A 20034-nucleotide genomic window follows, 5' to 3' on the forward strand; every position below is an offset into this window, starting at 1 on the left:
AGAGGTCCCTTCCAACCCTATGATTCTATGATTCTATGATTCTATGATTCTATGATTCTATGATTCTATGATTCTATGATTCTATGATTCTATGATTCTATGATTCTATGATTCTATGATTCTATGATTCTATGATTCTATGATTCTATGATATTCTTCATGTGCACTACGGGGACTTTATCCCCTTCTATGGTACATGGAAGTTTTGATTGGGCAGGGCCAGCCCGATTGTTAGATCCCCTGGTGTTAACTAGCCAGGTAGCTTTTGCTAAATGTGTATCCCAGTGTTTTAAAGTCCCACCACTCATTGCTCTCAGTGTAGTTTTTAACAGTCCATTGTATCGTTCTATCTTCCCAGAGGCTGGTGCGTGATAGGGGATGTGATACACCCACTCGATACCATGCTCTTTGGCCCAGGTGTCTATGAGGCTGCTTCGGAAATGAGTCCCGTTGTCCGACTCAATTCTCTCTGGGCTGCCATGTCATCACAGGACTTGCTTTCCAAGGCCCAGGATAGTGTTCCGGGCAGTAGCATGGGGCACAGGGTATGTTTCCAGCCATCCGGTGGTTGCTTCCACCATTGTGAGCACATAGCGCTTGCCTTGACGGGTCTGTGGCAGTGTGATACAATCAATCTGCCAGGCCTCCCCATATTTATATTTCGGCCATCGCCCTCCATACCAAAGAGGCTTCAAACACTTGGCTTGCTTGATCGCAGCGCATGTCTCACATTCATGGATGACCTGTGCAATAGTGTCCATGGTCAAGTCCACCCCTCGGTCACGAGCCCATCTATATGTCGCATCTCTCCCTTGATGGCCTGAGGTGTCATGGGCCCACCGAGCTATGAATACTTCACTCTTATGTTGCCAGTCCAGATCCACCTGAGCCACTGCAATCCTAGCAGCCCAATCCACCTGCTGGTTGTTCTGATGTTCCTCCGTGGCCCGATTCTTGGGCACATGGGCATCTATGTGGTGTACTTTCACAACCAGATTCTCTATCCGGGCAGCAATATCTTGCCACAGTTCAGCAGCCCAGATGGGTTTGCCTCTGCGCTGCCAGTTGCCCTGCTTCCACTGCTGTAGCCACCCCCACAGAGCATTTGCCACCATCCATGAGTCAGTGTAGAGATAAAGTACTGGCCATTTTTCTCGCTCAGCAATGTCCAAAGCCAGCTGGATGGCTTTCACCTCTGCAAACTGGCTCGATTCACCTTGTCCCTCACTGGCTTCTGCAACTTGTCGTGTAGGACTCCACACAGCAGCCTTCCACTTTCGATGCTTTCCCACAATCCGGCAGGACCCATCAGTGAACAGGGCATATTTCTTCTCATTTTCTGGCAGTTTATTATATGGTGGGGCCTCTTCCGCACGCGTCACCTCCTCCTCTGGTGACATTCCGAAATCCTTGCCTTCTGGCCAGTCCATGATCACTTCCAGAATTCCTGGGCGACTGGGGTTTCCCATTCGAGTTCGCTGTGTGATCAGTGCAATCCACTTGCTCCATGTAGCATCAGTTGCATGATGTGTGGTGGGGACCCTTTCTTTGAACATCTAGCCCAGCACCGGCAGTCGAGGTGCTAAGAGGAGCTGTGCTTCTGTACCAACCACTTCCGAAGCAGCTCGAACCCCTTCATATGCTGCCAATATCTCTTTTTCTGTTGGAGTATAGCGGGCTTCGGATCCTCTGTATCCCCAACTCCAAAACCCCAGGGGTCGACCTCGAGTCTCCCCTGGTGCTTTCTGCCAGAGGCTCCAGGTAGGGCCGTTCTCCCCGGCTGCGGTGTAGAGCACATTTTTAACATCTTGTCCTGCCTGGACTGGCCCCAGGGCCACTGCATGGACTATTTCCTGTTTGGTTTGTTCAAAAGCTTGTCGTTGTTCGGGACCCCATTTAAAATCATTCTTCTTCCGGGTTACTTGATACAGAGGGCTTACAATTAGACTGTAATCTGGGATATGCATTCTCCAAAAACCCACAATGCCTAAGAAAGCTTGTGTTTCCTTTTTACTAGTTGGTGGAGACATAGCTGCTATTTTGTTGATCACATCCATTGGAATCTGACGGCGTCCATCTTGCCATTTTATTCCTAAAAACTGGATCTCCTGCGCAGGTCCCTTGACCTTACTTCGTTTTATGGCAAAACCAGCTTTCAGAAGGATTTGGACTATTTTACTCCCTTTCTCAAAAACTTCTGCTGTGTTTCCCCACATGATGATGTCATCAATGTATTGCAGATGTTCTGGAGCCCCACCCTGTTCCAGTGCAGTCTGGATCAGTCCATGGCAAATGGTGGGGCTGTGTTTCCACCCCTGGGGCAGTCGATTCCAGGTGTACTGTATGCCCCTCCAAGTGAAAGCAAACTGTGGCCTGCACTCAGCTGCCAAAGGGATTGAGAAGAATGCATTAGCAATATCAATCGTGGCATACCACTTGGCTGCCTTGGACTCCAGTTCATACTGGAGTTCTAGCATGTCCGGCACGTCAGTGCTCAGTGGTGGCGTGACTTCATTCAGGCCACGATAGTCTACAGTTAGCCTCCACTCTCCATTAGATTTTCGCACCGGCCATATGGGACTGTTAAAGGGTGAGCGAGTCTTGCTGATCACTCCTTGAACCTCTAGTTGACGGATCAGCTTATGGATGGGAATCAGAGTGTCTCGGTTAGTGCGATATTGCTGCCGATGCACCGTTGTGGTAACAATCGGCACCTGCTGTTCTTCGAACCTCAACAACCCCACAACAGAAGAGTCCTCTGAGAGACCAGGCAAGGTAGACAACTGTTTAACTTCCTCCGTCTCCAAGGCAGCTATGCCAAAGGCCCAGCGGTACCCTTTTGGGTCCTTAAAATACCCTCTCCTGAGGTAATCTATACCAAGGATGCATGGAACCTCTGGGCCAGTCACAATGGGATGCTTTTGCCACTCATTCCCAGTTAGGCTCACTTCTGCCTCCAGTACAGTCAACTCTTGGGATCCCCCTGTGGCCCCAGAAATACAAATGGGTTCTGCCCCTCTATAGCTTGATGGTATTAGGGTGCACTGTGCACCCATGTCTACTAGAGCCTTATACTCACAGAATCTTCATGGTTGAAAAGGACCCTTAAGATCATCGAGTCCAACCAAACAACCTATAATCTCTACCACTAGAGCATGCCCTGAAGTGCCACATCTAGACGTTTCTTAAATACCTCTAGGGATGGTGACTCAAACACCTCCCTGGGCACGACCCGGCACTTGGCCTTATTAAACCTCATACAGTTGGCCTTGGCCCATCGATCCAGCCTGTCCAGGTCCCTCTGTAGAGCCTTCCTACCCTCAAGCAGATCAACTCTCCCACCTAGCTTGGTGTCATCTGCAAACTTACTGAGGGTGCACTCAATCCCCTCATCCAGATCATTGATAAAGATATTAAACAAAACCGGCCCCAAAACTGAGCCCTGAGGGACACCACTGGTGACCGGCCGCCAAGAGGATTTCACCCCATTAATCACAACTCTCTGGGCACGGCCATCCAGCCAGTTTGTAACCCAGCAAAGTGTACACTTGTCTATGCCATGATTCGCCGGCTTCTCCAGGAGAATGCTGTGGGGGATGGTGTCAAAGGCCTCACCAAAGTCCAGATAGACTACATCCACAGCCTTCCCCACATCCAGAAGGCGGGTCACATGGTCATAGAAAGAGATCAGGTTGGTTAAGCAGGACCTCCCTTTCCTAAACCCATGCTGGCCGGCCCTGATCCCGTGGCTGCCCTGCACTTGCCCTGAGAGCTCACTCAAGATGATCCTCTCCGTGATCTTTCCCGGTACCGAGGTCAGGCTGACAGGCCTGTAGTTCCCCGGATCCTCCTTCCGACCCTTCTTGTAGATGGGCAAAACATTAGCCACCCTCCAGTCATCTGGTACCTGCCCTGTTGACCAGGATTGTTGATCAATGATGGAGAGAGGCTTGGTGAGCTCTCCCGCCAGCTCCCCGAGTACTCTTGGGTGAATCCCATCCGGCCCCATAGACTTATGTGCGTCTAGGTGCAGAAGCAGATCATTGACTACTTCCTCCTGGATTATGGGTGGGTTGTTCTGCTCTCCATCCTTATCTTCCAGTTCAGGAGGCTGAACACCCTGGGGATAGCTGGTCTGACTATTGAAGACAGAGGCAAAGAAGGCATTAAGTATCTCAGCCTTCTCCTCGTCCTTGGTTGCAACTTTCCCCCCCGCATCCAGTAAGGGATGGAGATTCTCCCTGGCTTTCTTTTTGTTGATGTATTTATAAAAGCTTTTTTTGTTGTCCTTAATGTTAGTGGCCAAGTTGAGCTCCAGCTGGGCTTTTGCCTCCCTAATCTTCTCTCTGTATAACCTAACGAGATCTCTGTACTCCTCCTGAGTTGCCTGTCCCTTCTTCCAAAGGTGGTAAACCCTCCTTTTATTCCTAAGTCCCATCAGAAGTTCCTTATTCATCCAGACTGGTCATTTTCCCCACCCTTTAGACTTGCGATGCTTGGGGACAGCCTGCTCCTGGGCCTTTAAGATTTCCTTCTTGAAGAGCGTCCAGTCTTCCTGGACCCCTTTGCCCTTCAGGACTGTCTCCCAAGGGACTCTCTCAACCAGTGTTCTGAACAGGCCAAAGTCCGCCCTCCGGAAGTCCAAGGTGGAGGTTTTGCTAACCCCCCTCCTTACATCACTACCAATTGAAAACTTGACCATTTCATGATCACTAAACCCAAGACGACCTCTGACCACCATATCTCCCACTAGTGCTTCACCGTTTGTGAGCAGTAGGTCTAGCGAGGCACCTCCCCTGGTAGGCTCGCCTACCAGTTGTGTCAGGAAGTTATCTTCCATGCACTCGAGGAACCTCCTAGCCTGCCTGCTCTCTGCTGTGTTGTATTTCCAGCAGATATCCAGCAGGTTGAAGTCCCCAACCAGAACAAGGGCTGGCAATTGCAAGACTTCAGCCAGCCGCTTACAGAATACTTCATCTGTCTCCCTCATCCTGGTCACATGGTCTATAGCATACTCCCAGCACAAGATCTCCCTTATTTGCCTTCCCCTTCATCCTTACCCATAAACACTCGACTTTATCATCACTGGAATCTAGCTCTATAGCATCAAAACACTCCCCAATGTACAGAGCCACACCCCCACCTCTCCTTCCTTGCCTGTCCCTTCTGAAGAGCTTATAGCCATTCATCGCAGCATTCCAGTCGTGACAGTCATCCCACCATGTTTCTGTGATGGCAACTACATCATAGCTGTCCTGCTGCACAATGGCTTCCAGCTCATCCCGTTTGTTGCCCATGCTGCGTGCATTCGTGTAGATGCACTTGAGCTGGGCTATCGGTTTCACCCCCATCCTTGGCCCTTGATCCCTAGGCTCATTACTAGTGGGCCTGGTTTTATCCCCTTCCCCCTTCGATACTAGTTTAAAGCCCTGTCCATGAGCCTTGCGAACTCTTGGCCTAGTACCCTTTTCCCCTTTTGGGATAGGGTTTTCCCATTCTTAGCAAGCAGGCCCGGTGTCCTGCAGATCAAACTACGATCACAGAACCCAAAGCCCTGCTCGTAGCACCAGTTTCAGAGCCAGGTGTTGATCTGTCCGATTTTCTTGTTTACCTATTCGTCAGTCCCCAAAACTGGAAGGACAGAGGAGAACACAATTTGTGCTCCCAAACCCTTGACAAGCCGTCCCAAGGCCCCAAAATCTTTCTTCATTGCCCTCAGACTTCTACTCTCCAGCTCATCACTGTCTGCCTGTAAGATCAAAAGAGGGTAATAGTCTGAGGGCCGTATCAGGCCAGGAAGCTTCCTGGCTATATCCTTAACACAGGCCCCAGGCAGGCAACAGACCTCCCTGTGGGAAGGGTCTGGCCTGCATATGGGACCCTCAGCTCCCCTCAGAATGGAACCCCCTATGACTATTGCCCTCCTCCTGCTCTTCACAGAAGCAGTCTTAATGCGTGGAGCATTAAGACTCCTGTGGGTCTGATGTGCCAGGCCATCGAATCCACACCGTCCAATAAACCCGGTTGTCCCTTTCCTCCACCTGGGCGGAGGCAGGGCCCCTCTAATACTGGTCATAGCATCCATTACTCACTTCTTGCATAAATGACTTGGAAGTTCCTTCAAGAGGATCAGAAGCAAGATCAGGCCTTCTGCTTTGTCTGGGGAACGGCCCACTGGAAACTGGGGCGGCACTTTTCCTGGAGGGATCCCCTTTTGTGGTCGTCCTTCCTTGCAACTCCTGTACCCGTGTCCGCAGGATCCAAGTAGGTTGTCCATCCCACTTCCTCATGTCCTCCCCGTGGTCACGCAGGTAGAACCACAGGGTGCCTCGTGGTGTGTACCCTCTGTACTCTCTCTCTTGAGTGGGGAAATGCCTGCTTCTAATAGCTGAGATGCTGGCCCATACAGGTGGGGAATAGGACATATTCTCTTCAAGTTGCTGGACCTTCCGGGACAGTTTCTCCACAGCTGAGACAAGGGGGGAAGAGAGACTTTCTTCATATCGCTGGAGCCGGCCAGCCACCTCATCCACCGTTGGTCCCTCTTCGCCTTTCCATTCCATTATTGCCAGTGAGTTGGCATATGATGATGGTGTGCTCCGTACAAACTTCCGCCACATGGGCCTTGTTCATTGCACCTCATCAGGGTCTGTGGGTAAGTCTGCATTGTCCAAGTCATAATAAATCATCTCCCGCACAGCTAATTCTCTCAGGTACTGGATACCTCTTTCCATGGTAGTCCACTTGCTTGGGTGACATACAACATCTTCACTGAAGGGGTACCTCTGCCTCACGCCTGACAGGAGTCGTTTCCAGAGGCTGAGGGCTTGGGTCTTCTTCCCAATTGCCTTGTCAATGTCGCCTTCCTTAGACAGGGATCCCAGCTGCCTGGCTTCCCTACCCTCTAATTCCAGGCTACTGGCCCCGTTATCCCAGCACCGGAGCAGCCAGGTGACAATGCGCTCGCCTGAAAGTCGGCTAAAATCTTTTCGCATATCCCGCAGCTCACTCAAGGATAGGGATCGAGTAATTATCTCTGGTTCTGCCTCTTCCTCCTGTTCTCTTGATGGCCCTGGTTCGTCATCATCTCTTACTAAGCGAACTGATTTCTTTGTGTACTTCTTCTTCTGTATAGGGGCAACTGATACTGGCACAGGTTGGTTCCCTGGTTCAGTGGCAGTGGCTGCCACCGGGGTTGGAGTAGCCGCAGTGCCTGTCGCAGGGGTTGCAGTAGTTGCAGTGTCCGTCGCAGGGGTTGTAGTAGCCACAGTGTCTGTCGGTCTGGTCTCCACCTCTTTCCCCTGAGGGTGCTGCGTAACACAGAGCAGTGCCTGGTAGCTACTGGCCAGGGCCCAGCACAGTGCGGTGAGTTGTGCCTCTCTAGAATAGCCACAGCATTTTCCCTTCAGATATTCTACTATTTTACCAGGGTCCTGTAATTGTTCAGGGGTGAAGTCCCAGACCACTGGAGGTGAGAAATTCTCTAGGTACCTGCCCATGTTCTCCCACATGCCATGCCACCCCTGACTATCCAGCCTCAGGGCAGATCTCTGGGTGGTAGTCTTAAATAGTCGCTTAACCCTAAACAAGACCTGGAACATATTCAGCAGACATAACACTAGGAACATGCTCATTTGAGCATCCCAAGGATATTCAAAATTCTCAAAAGCTGTCATACCTGACCCGAAGGAGAAGAGGGAGGCAAAATGACTGGGGAAAGTGTCCCCCCCTGTTTCCCTCACAGACTGGGTGTAATTATTAATAAATTCTGAGAGACGGTGCCCAATGTACGGACAGGACAGCAATACCATGTAAACGCCCCAAAGTAACTGTCTAACAAGTGATGTTATCATATCATAAGCCGATATTGCACAGGACAGCAAAATGATAATCCTCATCCCTCTCCCAGAAGTAACAATAATCATCACAGGGAGTACATAAACCATATAGGAATTTACATAACAGAGCCAGGAGAACAAACCAAGCAACATGATGACCAGCGACTATTTACCTAATACAATAAACGCATACAACAAATTCATTTTTCCAAGCTCTAGTTGGATTCTGTCATTATCTCAACCGTCCGAGCCCCACGTTGGGCGCCAAAAAGGACTGTCGTGGTTTAGCCTCAGACGGCAACAAAGAACCATGTGCCGCTCGCTCGGGCCTTCCCAATACGGGAAGAATCAGAAGAAAAAGGCAAAACTCTCGGGTTGAGACAAAGGCAGTTTAACAGAACAGCAAAGGGAATGAGCAAAACCAACAACAATAACACGGACAGAGGAATATACAAACACGATTACGGAACCGCTGCTCACCAACCCGGACCCAGGATGCCCCAACCCGCTCCAATTGGTGACTTCCTGCCCCCTCCTCCGGCAGTTCAGGGTGGGCATGGCTCACATGGCATGGAATACCAGGGAGAATTAACCCTATCCCCGCCAGAACCAGGACAGATACACATATACTAAAACCATAAAGTTTCCTAGCACCCAGTATTCTTTTTAGCACTAACCATCAATATTATCATAGACATACTTTATGTTACATCATCACAAGGGAAGTCATATCACCAAATATAGAACCTATGTAGCAGAATTTATGTATGAATGATGATTATTTGCAGCACTGAGTAATTAAAGTACTTCATCACTACAACTGCAAGCAATTACTACCCGGTTATATGACAGAAGACTAGCATCATCCTCAGTACTAAAATTTGCTCTAGTTTAAGTTAATACTGAAACTAACTCAAATCAACAAGTCCAGAAGGGGAGTGGGCCTATTTCTTTTTCCTTCTGAAAATAGAAAAACGTAAAACTGATTTTGTACCCAGTGACAGTAGAAAAGAAAAAAAAGTCTGTTTTAGAAATGGCCCTCAGTCCATTTTGTAAGGAGGTTATGATATGACGGATGCATTTATAGTGTTATGCATTGAAGATGTGAAAAGACCCGCTGCACAAAATCATACATGTCTGTACAGTTTCTATGTCATATAAGGATTGGTTATAACCAAGGGATTTTAAACTATTCATATGTGCATTTACACCTCAAAGGACATGAGGTCAAGTAAAGTAATGCAGAAATGATCAAGAAACTGATCTGGGACAATATTTTACCAATAGTGTATGTACTAGAAAAATTCTTTGACGTTACATGAAACTATGCATAATTAAAACCTAACTTTATTAAAAAATAAATTACCAAAATGAAACAAAATGTTAAGAATATGAAAGTTCCTTGCCTTCCAAGTAAACAACAGAGAATGAAGAAAGTATGTTTTCCAGGCCCATTTAACAAACAGAGAATAACTAAGAATAAATTCTGTTATCATTTAGCATGTAGTAATATACTACATTATCAATTTACATTTGTTAAAATAGGGCTGTTCTCACAGGCTTTCATACATTGAAAATTGCTTAAACTCTGCAGTAACGTACATTATACAAAGTCAGAAAAAAAGCCAAGAAACAGACAAAGCATTAATTTTTTAAAATAATTATGGTATTACAAAAGGAATTTGCAAACAGACATAAAAAATTTCATTTTTGGTTTAAAAGCCTTTTATCTTTAGCTTAAGCAGTTTATATCAAAATATAATTATTTGCACATCAAAGATAGAATCCTAAGCTTTCCCATATATTCAATAATGAACTTAAAACAATATTTTATGTTCAAGAAATAAAATATCAATTTTGTAATCAGCAAGACAAAAGCCCCATTCTTTAAAATTAAAATTAAAATTTATATATAATAGAGAAAATATGTATCAATTTAGAACTAAACCATCCCCTACATATCAACTTCAATAAATGTTGAAATTCCCTAGGAAATAAGCAGAATAAATGCACTTCACAAATAGACCACAGTGTACAATTCATGTAAGATGTAATAAATTTTCAATATCTTTGTAATCAAAGCAGATAAAAAGCAAAGGTCATTCAAGTTTTAAGTTACCTAGAAGAAATAACTTTCATTTTCGATCTGATCAGAATTGCCCATATACATTTACCAAAGCAAGCAAGTGTCCATAAAAATATGTTGAACATATATGCAATATAGAGAATAGGTATATAGATGGTAAAAGCTATGAAGAAAAAAAGGCTTTCAGTTTAAAAGCTAATTCTTGCTCTTTTTTTTTTTTAATTATTATTAAAGCAAGCACAGGTAAGCATTAAAAACATTAATTTTGAGAAGAACAGAAATATGCTTTAATTTCTTAGGATTATTAGAGGAAAAGAATTAGGATTTTGGAGAAGGAAACTAACTCTGAATTACAATTTGTTATGCTTTCTAAAATTTTGTAGAATGTAGAAGGTGCCTTAAGTGTGCTTGAAACCAGTCAATTTTTTTTCATTAAGAACAAATGGCTAACTCATAGTTAAAATGGAAAGATTAAGTTGAAAAGAGATGGTTTATAAATGAAATACCAACCAAGTAAATGCTAACCATAAAACTACTGGAAGAATGCAAGGAGACTGTTAAGCTTTCTAAATGGTGATATATTTTAATATCCCTTTTTGTTTCTATTCTGAAAGACATTCTGAAATGGCTTACAGATTAAAAAGTTTTATTTAAAATTTGCAACGATGCTGGTGGGACAGTACCTGTTTCCATGTCTATATCAGTACCTTATATTTGAGATATAAAATAGGGATGAAACTGTGATTGATAATTTTACCACTTAAAGAAAACCATTTTTATTCAGACAACTTCTTCAATACAATGTTATGGACAATGAACTAATAGGTTCAGTTACATAGTCAATAATGGAATCCAAATGGGAAACTCAAAAACAGAAAAAAGAAAAAAAACGAAGTACAAGGATGTTTTGGGAGACTCTGAATGCCGTTCTTTCAGAATGGCAATTATTTATTATATAAATCAGGATGGAGGAATGCATTGGGCAGAGCAGAGAAGGCTGAAAACATTCAGAAAAAGAATGGAGATTCACAGAACAGTGAACAAGAACAAAAAAAATCTTCCAAGCATTTGCATACTGAAATAAACAAAACTGCAGTGTCTTCTGCCTAGAATCGTAGAATCATAGAATGGTTTGGGTTGGAAGGGACCTTAAAGATCATCCAGTCCTAACCCCCCTGCCATGGGCAGGGACACCTCCCACTAGACCAGGCTGCTCAAAGCCCCATCCAGCCTGGCCTTGAACACCTCCAGGGATGGGGCATCCACAACTTCCCTGGGCAACCTGTTCCAGTGACTCACCACCCTTACAGTAAAGAATTTCTTCCTGATATCCAATCTAAATCTACCCTCTTTCAGCTTGAGGCCATTACCCTGTGTCCTATCAATCATTACACTCCCTGGTAAAGAGTCCCTCCCCATCCTTCCTGTAGGCCCCCTTTAGGTACTGGAAGGCTGCTATAAGGTCTCCCTGGAGCCTTCTCCAGGCTGAACAGCCCCAACTCTCTCAGCCAGCAACTGAGATGATAGTTCCAGTATTCAAATTATTGAGTTAATAGCATATACAAATATTCTACAACCTACTTAATATTACCACCTGTCATCACAAGGAACATATGTTAAATGATAATACAAACCCCAAAATACTTTCAGTTTATTAGAATTCTTGGAATGCATGCATTACCTTAACAACAGGATTCAGCAGAACGACACCTGATTTCTTTGTAATAATTTGCTTTGTTGTGTAATGATGGTCTATGAGCTGAGGAATAGTTGGAAACCCAGTTCCTTCAAAACGATACTGGTTCTGTATGGAGGTAAAAGGAAATAATTGTTTCTGTAAAATTTCAAAGAAGAAAGTGTAAAAGAACGTCACCAAGCTTTCATCACAAGATGAAAGAAAAGTTTGATTTTACAGGATTAAATCTCTATCCTAATCAATTTAATAACACTTCTACTGAGGTAAATGGAATGATGATCAGGAAGATAATAAATCAATTACAAAATTACTGCATCACTCATTTTAGGCAGCATAATAAAATAACTTTTTATTTAAACTCTTAACTGTTTTAAAAAAGGAAGCTCTTCTAACGCAAGAGGTTGGACAGTTTGGGATACTTAAGCTGTGACAGAATGAAATAAAAAGATCCTAAACTGGAAGAAACAATACTAATTTCCAGAGTACCTAAGACTCTAAAAATAATAACTAAAAAAAAACCAACTAAAAAATAAACATCTGACAATCTAATAAACAAGAGATAAGTAACACTGTCTCACCCAGATCTTACTGTGCTTAGAACATTTGATAAAATTAACAAATCCCTAGAGTACGGACCCATGATTTGTCTTTAATAAAAAGTGTATACCAGAAGAGTCCATGGGAGTAGAGTCTACAATGGCAAGCCATGCATGTAATTTATAGAGAAGTTGAGCAAGACAAAATTCCGTTATTTTCCCCTTCAACCCCTTTTATCAGTTTATATCATTTTAGATACATAATTCAACATAATGGCAACAAAATTGTGGGATCTCTTAATATTTTCTTAGAAGCACGTAAAATTTTCTTAGCAAAGAATGCTATAAGGTACTTTCAGGTACTAAGGGAAAAAAATATCTTCATTGCTTATCCTTGCCCTTACACTTGAGGGGGGGAAAATGGTAAAATAGTTTTTATTTCGTTGTCTTAAATTCTACATTATGGCTAAGTGATTGGGAAGCAGAATAAACTACTGTGTCAATGTAAGGTCTCAATATCTACAGGTAGAGGACTTTTCCCACAAGAGAGGAACTACTCCAAGTCAGCCAGCAGAACTGACAACAATAAACAAAGACCATAATAAAAAAAAAGCATAGATGGTGATTCAGGTTCATTTACAAAACTGGGCAATGAAAACCTCTACCGCTGCCATGCAGATTTTTTTTCTTTCTAACACCTACAGTTAAATTCTTTGCATTTATACCAAGTTTCTCTTCATTAGGAATAAAAGCGTCCATTTCCTGTAATGTTTTATCACTATTAGTAAAGAGAGCTTGGTCATGTCACTTATTTTTATCTTATTACTGGTTCTCTATTGTAAACATGCTTTCACAGTCTAAAATACTTATTGTTGTTTATTCCCCTAACATCATTCACTAATTAATACTGACTCAGCTTTGCTTGCCCAGTAACACTAGTCTCCATCCCTTTCAAATAACCTCCTTCAAATTTCTGTTCTGATGATCCAAAAAATTTTAGCATGGTTAGGGTACTGATGTCCCAAGAGTCTGCCTAGCACAATAATCAGTGCTGCATAACATTTCCTCATACCAGACCCAGCCTTGCACTCATCTGCTGCCATTTAAGCTTACTTACCTTCAGGGCAGACAACATTCTTTTATTCTGTGTATTTACATGGGATCCTGATTAAAATCACTAACAAACAACAGTTTGAAAATAGCATAGCCTCAGAGGAACAGTGAAAAACAGAGTAGCCCTTAGTGACAGCAATGAATTTTGATGCTTAAACTAAAGGATGAACTGATTTACCATGCAAATACTTCTATTGGGATTAGTGCTACCAAGATGTTCATGAATTCAATCACTCTTGTCATATGGCTATAACAATCCCACCACTTATTAAATGCTTTTTAGGGTTAATAAGCCTTAAAAAATAAAAATTAAAGCTTTTTTTCACAATAAATATAGACAATTCGGCCCATAAGAATGCATAAGGAGTCTTGCATTTCTTTAAGAAAAAAAGGTTTTAGCTTCCATGATTGTCAAGAAAATCTCTCACAAATTAATCCCAAGAGTGGATGAACATAAGGTGCTATTACTAAATGTACAAGCAGAAGGTTCTAGTGACCTGATAATGTTTGGATTGTGCAATATTAAACAGTATCAATCTTACATTTCTAATATAATGCCTAAGAGAAAGTAGTGAAATTATGGGAATTTATTTACAGTTCTGTAATTTTTTCTTGGAAAAGTGGATATTAAAAGGTGTCAGATTACAGATAAGGGTAGCCTCAAAGTAATACTTATAAAAAAAAAATCTCTATTTTATCTGACTTCAAAGCCCAGTCCCAGTCTACATTTTTGAAGCCCCACTGCAGTATGACACATACAATGATTTACACAAAATGATTTCAGCCACACTAAGCACATAACATGCATTTAATTCTGCTGCGTAAGGATCAGAGCTCCAAGGATCTTATAATACTGTGTGTATCTAGGTATAGGTAGTTTTATTGCTCTTATTTTTCTCATTCAGCACTCTGATACACCAAAATACTAAAGGTCATAAAAATAAAATAAAATAAACACTGACTTTTTGTCAATTGTTAAATCCTAAAAGGAAAACTATGGGTGAAAATTAACAAAAACCCCAAACAGACCAGTATCCATATTGATCCTATAAAAACCTTTTGACTTCTATGAAGTTTGAACAATACCACTACTCCTCTTTAAAAAAAAATAAACCAGCAACACAATATTAACTTCCCCAGGTATGCTGCATCAGCTGGGGATTTAGACCAGGAAACATAGTGTAAACATAGTTATGCTACTGAATTTGTACATTTGTCTGTATAGTTTGACTGAAGTTTGGGAGATTTTATTGCATCAGACTGAAGTATGTTTTGTCAGTATTGCTGAATCAAAACTGAGATTGATTTGCTGGTATATTGTACCTATACTCACAGAGTAAAAAACTAGAAGCATTTCTAGCAATGTTATGAGCACTATCTTATTTTGAATGAGTTTGAAATTCTGAAAGATAAAAAGAAAAATACATATATAAATAAAAACAAGAAATGCATTAATAAATAACAAGTAATACACTGGGTAAAAGTGAATAAATATTAATGTAGTTTAAAATGACCGGTTTTTCCTGTTAGAGAAACAAGGGGATCAATTTTGGTCTTTACTCAGAAGCATACATGCTATGTAATATTCGTAAGCATTTGTGTTGTGCTGAACTAAACAACACCCACAAGGCTAAAAAGAACATGTGTATCTCCAAAGCAGCATGGACTTCAATTCCCAGCCATATACAAAACAGCACAGAATATTTTCTCCTAAGTGAATGCTTCTGTTTTTCAGGAAGATTCAGTGGAATCTTTACAATCTGAATTAAAAGTAGCCTAATAAGCACCAACTGTGAAAATAGGTTTAAAAATAAAAAAATGTACATGCATAAATTAGTAGTAATATGTTCTGGATTTCAAAACATTTCCAGAAATATCTTGGTTTTTTCAACATAGGATAGAAGATATAGAATAGCCTCATACTTCATATTTTTGTTTTATTCCCCGAAATGACCTTTTCCAGCTCTCATATTTTCATATAAAGGCTAAAACTATGTGTCATAGTAAATTATGTAGATCCTAAATTGTTTAGCTGAAATAATTAACTTCCTGGCATTGAATAGTTAGTACTATATCAAAGACGTACATCAGCATATTGTATGATAAAGTGTCTCCGTTGTCCATCTGAAAACACAGAAAGGACATATTCACCAGGTTTCCCGTGGCTCTCTCGCACCAAGAAGTCTCCTTGCTGTTTTAACAGCTCCTGGGCTTCTATTCTTGGAATTGCACCATGATACCAGTCTTGCTCTGCCAGTGGTTTCTCAGTAGTTGATATTACATCAAAGAACTTGGAAAAAATATCAAAGAAAAAATGTTACTATAACTACATTTTTAGAGTTTAGTTTTCCATGATAAACAACAATAATTTCTATTTTTGTATCTAAATTGCGTATTTCTATTAACAAACAAAATTAAGACTACTTATTTACACTAAAGGCATACTAATCACCTTTTTTTCTATTACTTAAAAAAATACTGACCAAGCTATCAGCCTTTCTCACACATTCTGACATGCTATTAACAACAGTTCAAAATTAAGCATGTCTTTATCTAGAGACAAATTTCGGCAACATAAGAACATAAGAGAGTAAGAAATTGAGTTTTCAAAAGTATTTGCATAAGCTAAATTATTTTCATAGAATTTAAAAATCCCATTTCAAATCAATTAATAATTCTAAGAGTAATTTTCTTCCTAGCATTTACATCATAACAGAGAATAGGCACTTGGGCATATTGTGCTTATGAACTTATATACAGTTTTTGAAGGCACAAAGATTCTAAGATACTATTTTCATTGGTTATAAATGGAAAGTAATGAGTTTTAACCTATAACTTCACATATTAATTTTAAACAAGTTTACATTGTTTAAGAAAACACTTAGAAAAACATTTTTTTTTTGATGACTACTTCAGCTTTATTTGTTATGGATAGACTGAGAAGCCCTTACTTAGGCTCTGTGTCATTCAAAATCATTGATGCAAGAGATCATACAAATTCTCACTGCTAGAGTGATAAATCTCTGAATAAAATAATAGACTCCATATTGCATCGAGTTGAACACATATCTGAACATGTCCCAGAAAAGCCTGTTGAACTGCATTTAAAGAACAGAATGAAAACTGAATCTTCGATAAAGCCCTGTCAAACAGATACAGATGAAACCTACAATTCTGAATGAACCTCACCTACTGATCTACCCAGATGAAACAAGGTTTTTCTTCTTCATATCATCAAGGATGATATGATATTTCTGCCATATAGGATTGGGAAAGAACAAAAACATCCCACTGATGCATGCAAGAGAAAAATTTGACACAATGTTACTCTGGGCAGGCTAGAGGCCACCTGCACATTTAAGGTCTCCCTGAGGAGTCATTCAGGTTAAGATTACTTATCTAACAAAAAATAACACTAGGAAGAACTTCAGAGTCTCAGAGAAGGAACAAGTAGACCCCAGAAAGGAAGCCTACACAGGACTTCAGAGGGTTGTGATCAGTGGCACAAAGTACAGTTGGAGGCAGGTCACTAGTGGTGTACCCCAGGGATCGATACTGAGGCCAATACTGTTTAACCTCTTCATCAGTGACCTGTATGCTGGGACAGAGTGCACCATCAGCAATTTTGTAAACAATGCAAAGCTGGGAGGAGTGGTTGATACACTGCATGGTTGTGATGCCATTCAGAGGGACCTCGACAGGCTGGAGAAATAGACAGAGAAGAATCTTATGCAGTTCAACAAAGGGAAGTGAAAGTCGTGCAACTAGGGAGGAACAACCCCAGGCACCAGTACAAGCTGGGGGCTGGCTGGCTGGAAAGCAGCTCTGCAGAGAAGGACCTTCCCCCCAAGAAGAGGGTCCTGGTGGACACCGAGCTGACCATGAGCCAGTAATGAACCCTTGCAGCAAAGAAGGACAACAGCCTCATGGCCTGGATTAGGAAGAGTGTTACCAGCAGGTTGAGGGAGGTGATCCTTCCCCTCTACCCAGCACTGCTGAGGTCACACCTGGAGTCCTGTGCCCAGTTCTGGGCTCCCAAGTATGAGAGAGACATGAACATACTGGAGAGAGTACAGTGAAGGGCCACAAAGATGATTAAGGGAATTGGAGCATCTTTCATATGAGAAGTGTCTGAGAGCTACGACAGTTTAGTCTAGAGAAGAGAAGGCTCAGGAGGGGATTTTATCACTGTGTATAAATACCTGATGGAAGGGAATGAAGATCTCTTCTCAGTAGTGCCCATTGACAGGACAAGAGTCAATGAGCACAAATTAAAACACATGAAATTCCATCTGAACACAAGAAAACACTTTTCTACTGTGTGGGTGGTCAAATACTGGAACAGGTTGCCAGAGACCATCCAGAGAAGCTCCATCTATGTAGATATTCAAAACCTGACTAGACATGATCCTTGGCAACCTGCTCTAAATGACCCTTACTGAGCAGGGGGGTTGGAGTAGATGATCTCAAGAGGTCCCTTCCAACCTCAAGAATTCTGTAATTCTGTATAACAATCCCTTTAAGTCTGGGGGTTCCTAGCTTTCTTTCTAAGTTATATCTCAAAAGGGCTAATTTAGTCCGTGATCCTGATGGAAAACTGGAGAATATATTTAAGAGTCTGACAGAGACTCATAGTCTCAGACATCAACATTGGGATCTAGAGCCCTGGATGCCTATTGTATCAAGGATATTTTTAGACATGAGATCTGAGACCAACACTATAACCAATAGACCTATCACTAGAAAGAGGGAGTATGCTCTATTACAGATTCAGAGAGAAGTGGGACTGTGTAAGAAATAACAACAGCTTGAACAAAAAGTCAGAGTTTTTAGGATAGAAAAGGGACGTACTCTAGCATAATGCATTTATTAGCATAATGAAGTACTAAAAGATCAGAATATTGTTCAGCCAAGAAAGCTGTCCTGTTTTTCAATTTCATCGACAGAAATACTTCTCAGACTGGAGTTGTCTACCATTGTTAAAGTTAAATGACACAAATTTCTCTTTCAGAAATTCCTAAAACAAAAATAGTCTTTCAAAACGTTATAAAAGGTATGACCAGTACCTCCTGCTCTTGACCCCTGGTAATAGTGTCGTCATCATTCTGCCAAGGATCCCAAATAGAACCTGTCTATCCCCTTAGTGTTGGGTGACAAAAGGTTATTTATTTTGTTAAGGGATATTAGGAGTAGTTGCCTCCTCCAGCATCCCCATCCCAGGACTTCCTCCTGCCTGGCCACTGGGGCCCAGTCCAGTGAGCCCAGGGACACAGGGTCTCTGCCCAGGCTGAGGGGTGCAGCTGCTACTTTTCCATTTGCAGGTTCAACCGGTAGCAAGGCTGAGCATGTATCCCAGACACACACACACACACACACACACACACACACAGAGGACACCGACACAGTCAGTTACACAGACTGACACAGACAAGGTGCTGCCTTCAACAGCACCTACATATAGGAATAGCATAAAACATAACTATAGGCAGCCAAGTCCTTCGGCTGGTAGAGATAGAAGGTCACTAGTGAAGACACACACATGGCACTCTCTAGATTCACAAGCACACATTCATGAATCCCCTGAGTATCAGCACGGCCCCTCTGTCTATCCAATACCACTACCTGGATCCCAGGTCCTCTTACCCACTCCACAGGTCTCCTACTTGCCAGCTAGTCCAGCTTGATGCTTGTTAGCAGACACATGCACTCACACACTCGTCCCACAGACACTCTACACTCACAAGTCCCCCTGGGTATACCAGCACAGACCCTTGTCCGCCTGATATCCCTGCCCAGACCCAGGGCCTCCTACTTGCTGGCTAGTCCAGCTTAAAGTTTGCTAGCAAATTCCACACGCACACTCTCCTACACAACAGGTTTGGAGAAGATGCAGACACTTGGACACCCTCTCCTCCCAGCAGCCAGAACCAAGCGTGCAGGCTGTGCCCCAGTCCTGCTCCAGCTGTTGGCACCGAGCCCCTCACTTGCCTTGCTCATGCCATTCCCTTCCAGTAACTGATTTTTGGGACACACACTATTCCCACCCCAGTGGCTGGAGGCAAGAGATCCCCGCTCACTCCAGTAGCTGACACTACAGGCCAGGGGCACCTACACCCCTGGTCTGACTCTAGGAGCTGGCACCAAAATCCACTCACACCGGTCCCCTCAGTAGCGGGCATTCCAGGCACAAAGTCTGTAGGACCCTACCTAGATCAAGAGAGCTATGGCCCCTACAACTACTGATGCTAGGACCCTCACTTGCTCCAGTAGCTGACACCACAGGCCAGGGAAACCTACAACACAATGCACACACACCACACCCCCCCCCCCGACTCCAGCAGCTGGCACCAAATCCACTCATATAGCACACAGGTCTCATGAGTAGCTGGTGCTTAGACCTTGCAGTGTACACACACGAGACAGAGAGTGAGATAGTTAAGAAAATATATAATAAGAAGATATAAGAAGTAGGATAGACTGTGGTGATCAGGTGCAGGGCTCAGCCAGACAAGGGTACTGACTGGCCCCATTCTACCTGTGACCGGCCCCTTCGATAGTCTTTTCTGTCTACTCTCTTCTTTGCTCATGCCTGCTCCCCTTTCCCCCGCCTCATCAGTTGGCATAGTTCCACCTACCCCTCTCAAACATCCTGGACCCACAGGTTTTCATCCTTATCAGTTGCAAAGTCCCCATTTGCCTTCAGTTTCTTGATAGCCCCTCAATTAGTGTGACTGACCAGGTTTGTTTCTGGTTATTGTCTTTGTT

General features: G+C 42.8%; 1 protein-coding gene across 9 annotated transcripts in view; it reads right to left on the reverse strand.

Annotated features, from left to right (window-relative positions):
* The window catches only part of LOC141735430 (tyrosine-protein kinase Fer-like), a 275100-nt gene that overhangs the window by 119804 nt on the left and 135262 nt on the right, over positions 1-20034 (reverse strand). For 8 of the 9 annotated variants that reach the window (XR_012584720.1, XM_074568164.1, XM_074568162.1 and 5 more), the window contains 2 exons: positions 15356-15559; positions 11606-11728 (listed from right to left, as the gene is read on the reverse strand). Coding sequence is in view for 8 of the 9 variants with exons in the window: in XM_074568164.1 (XP_074424265.1) it covers positions 11606-11728; positions 15356-15559 (327 nt within the window). In the remaining variant the exon portion in view is untranslated. The remainder of the gene's footprint in view (positions 1-11605; positions 11729-15355; positions 15560-20034) is intronic. The other variant, XM_074568166.1, reaches the window with a different exon arrangement.

The sequence above is a fragment of the Larus michahellis genome, chromosome W, assembly GCF_964199755.1.
Source record: "Larus michahellis chromosome W, bLarMic1.1, whole genome shotgun sequence".
Lineage (NCBI taxonomy): Eukaryota > Metazoa > Chordata > Aves > Charadriiformes > Laridae > Larus > Larus michahellis.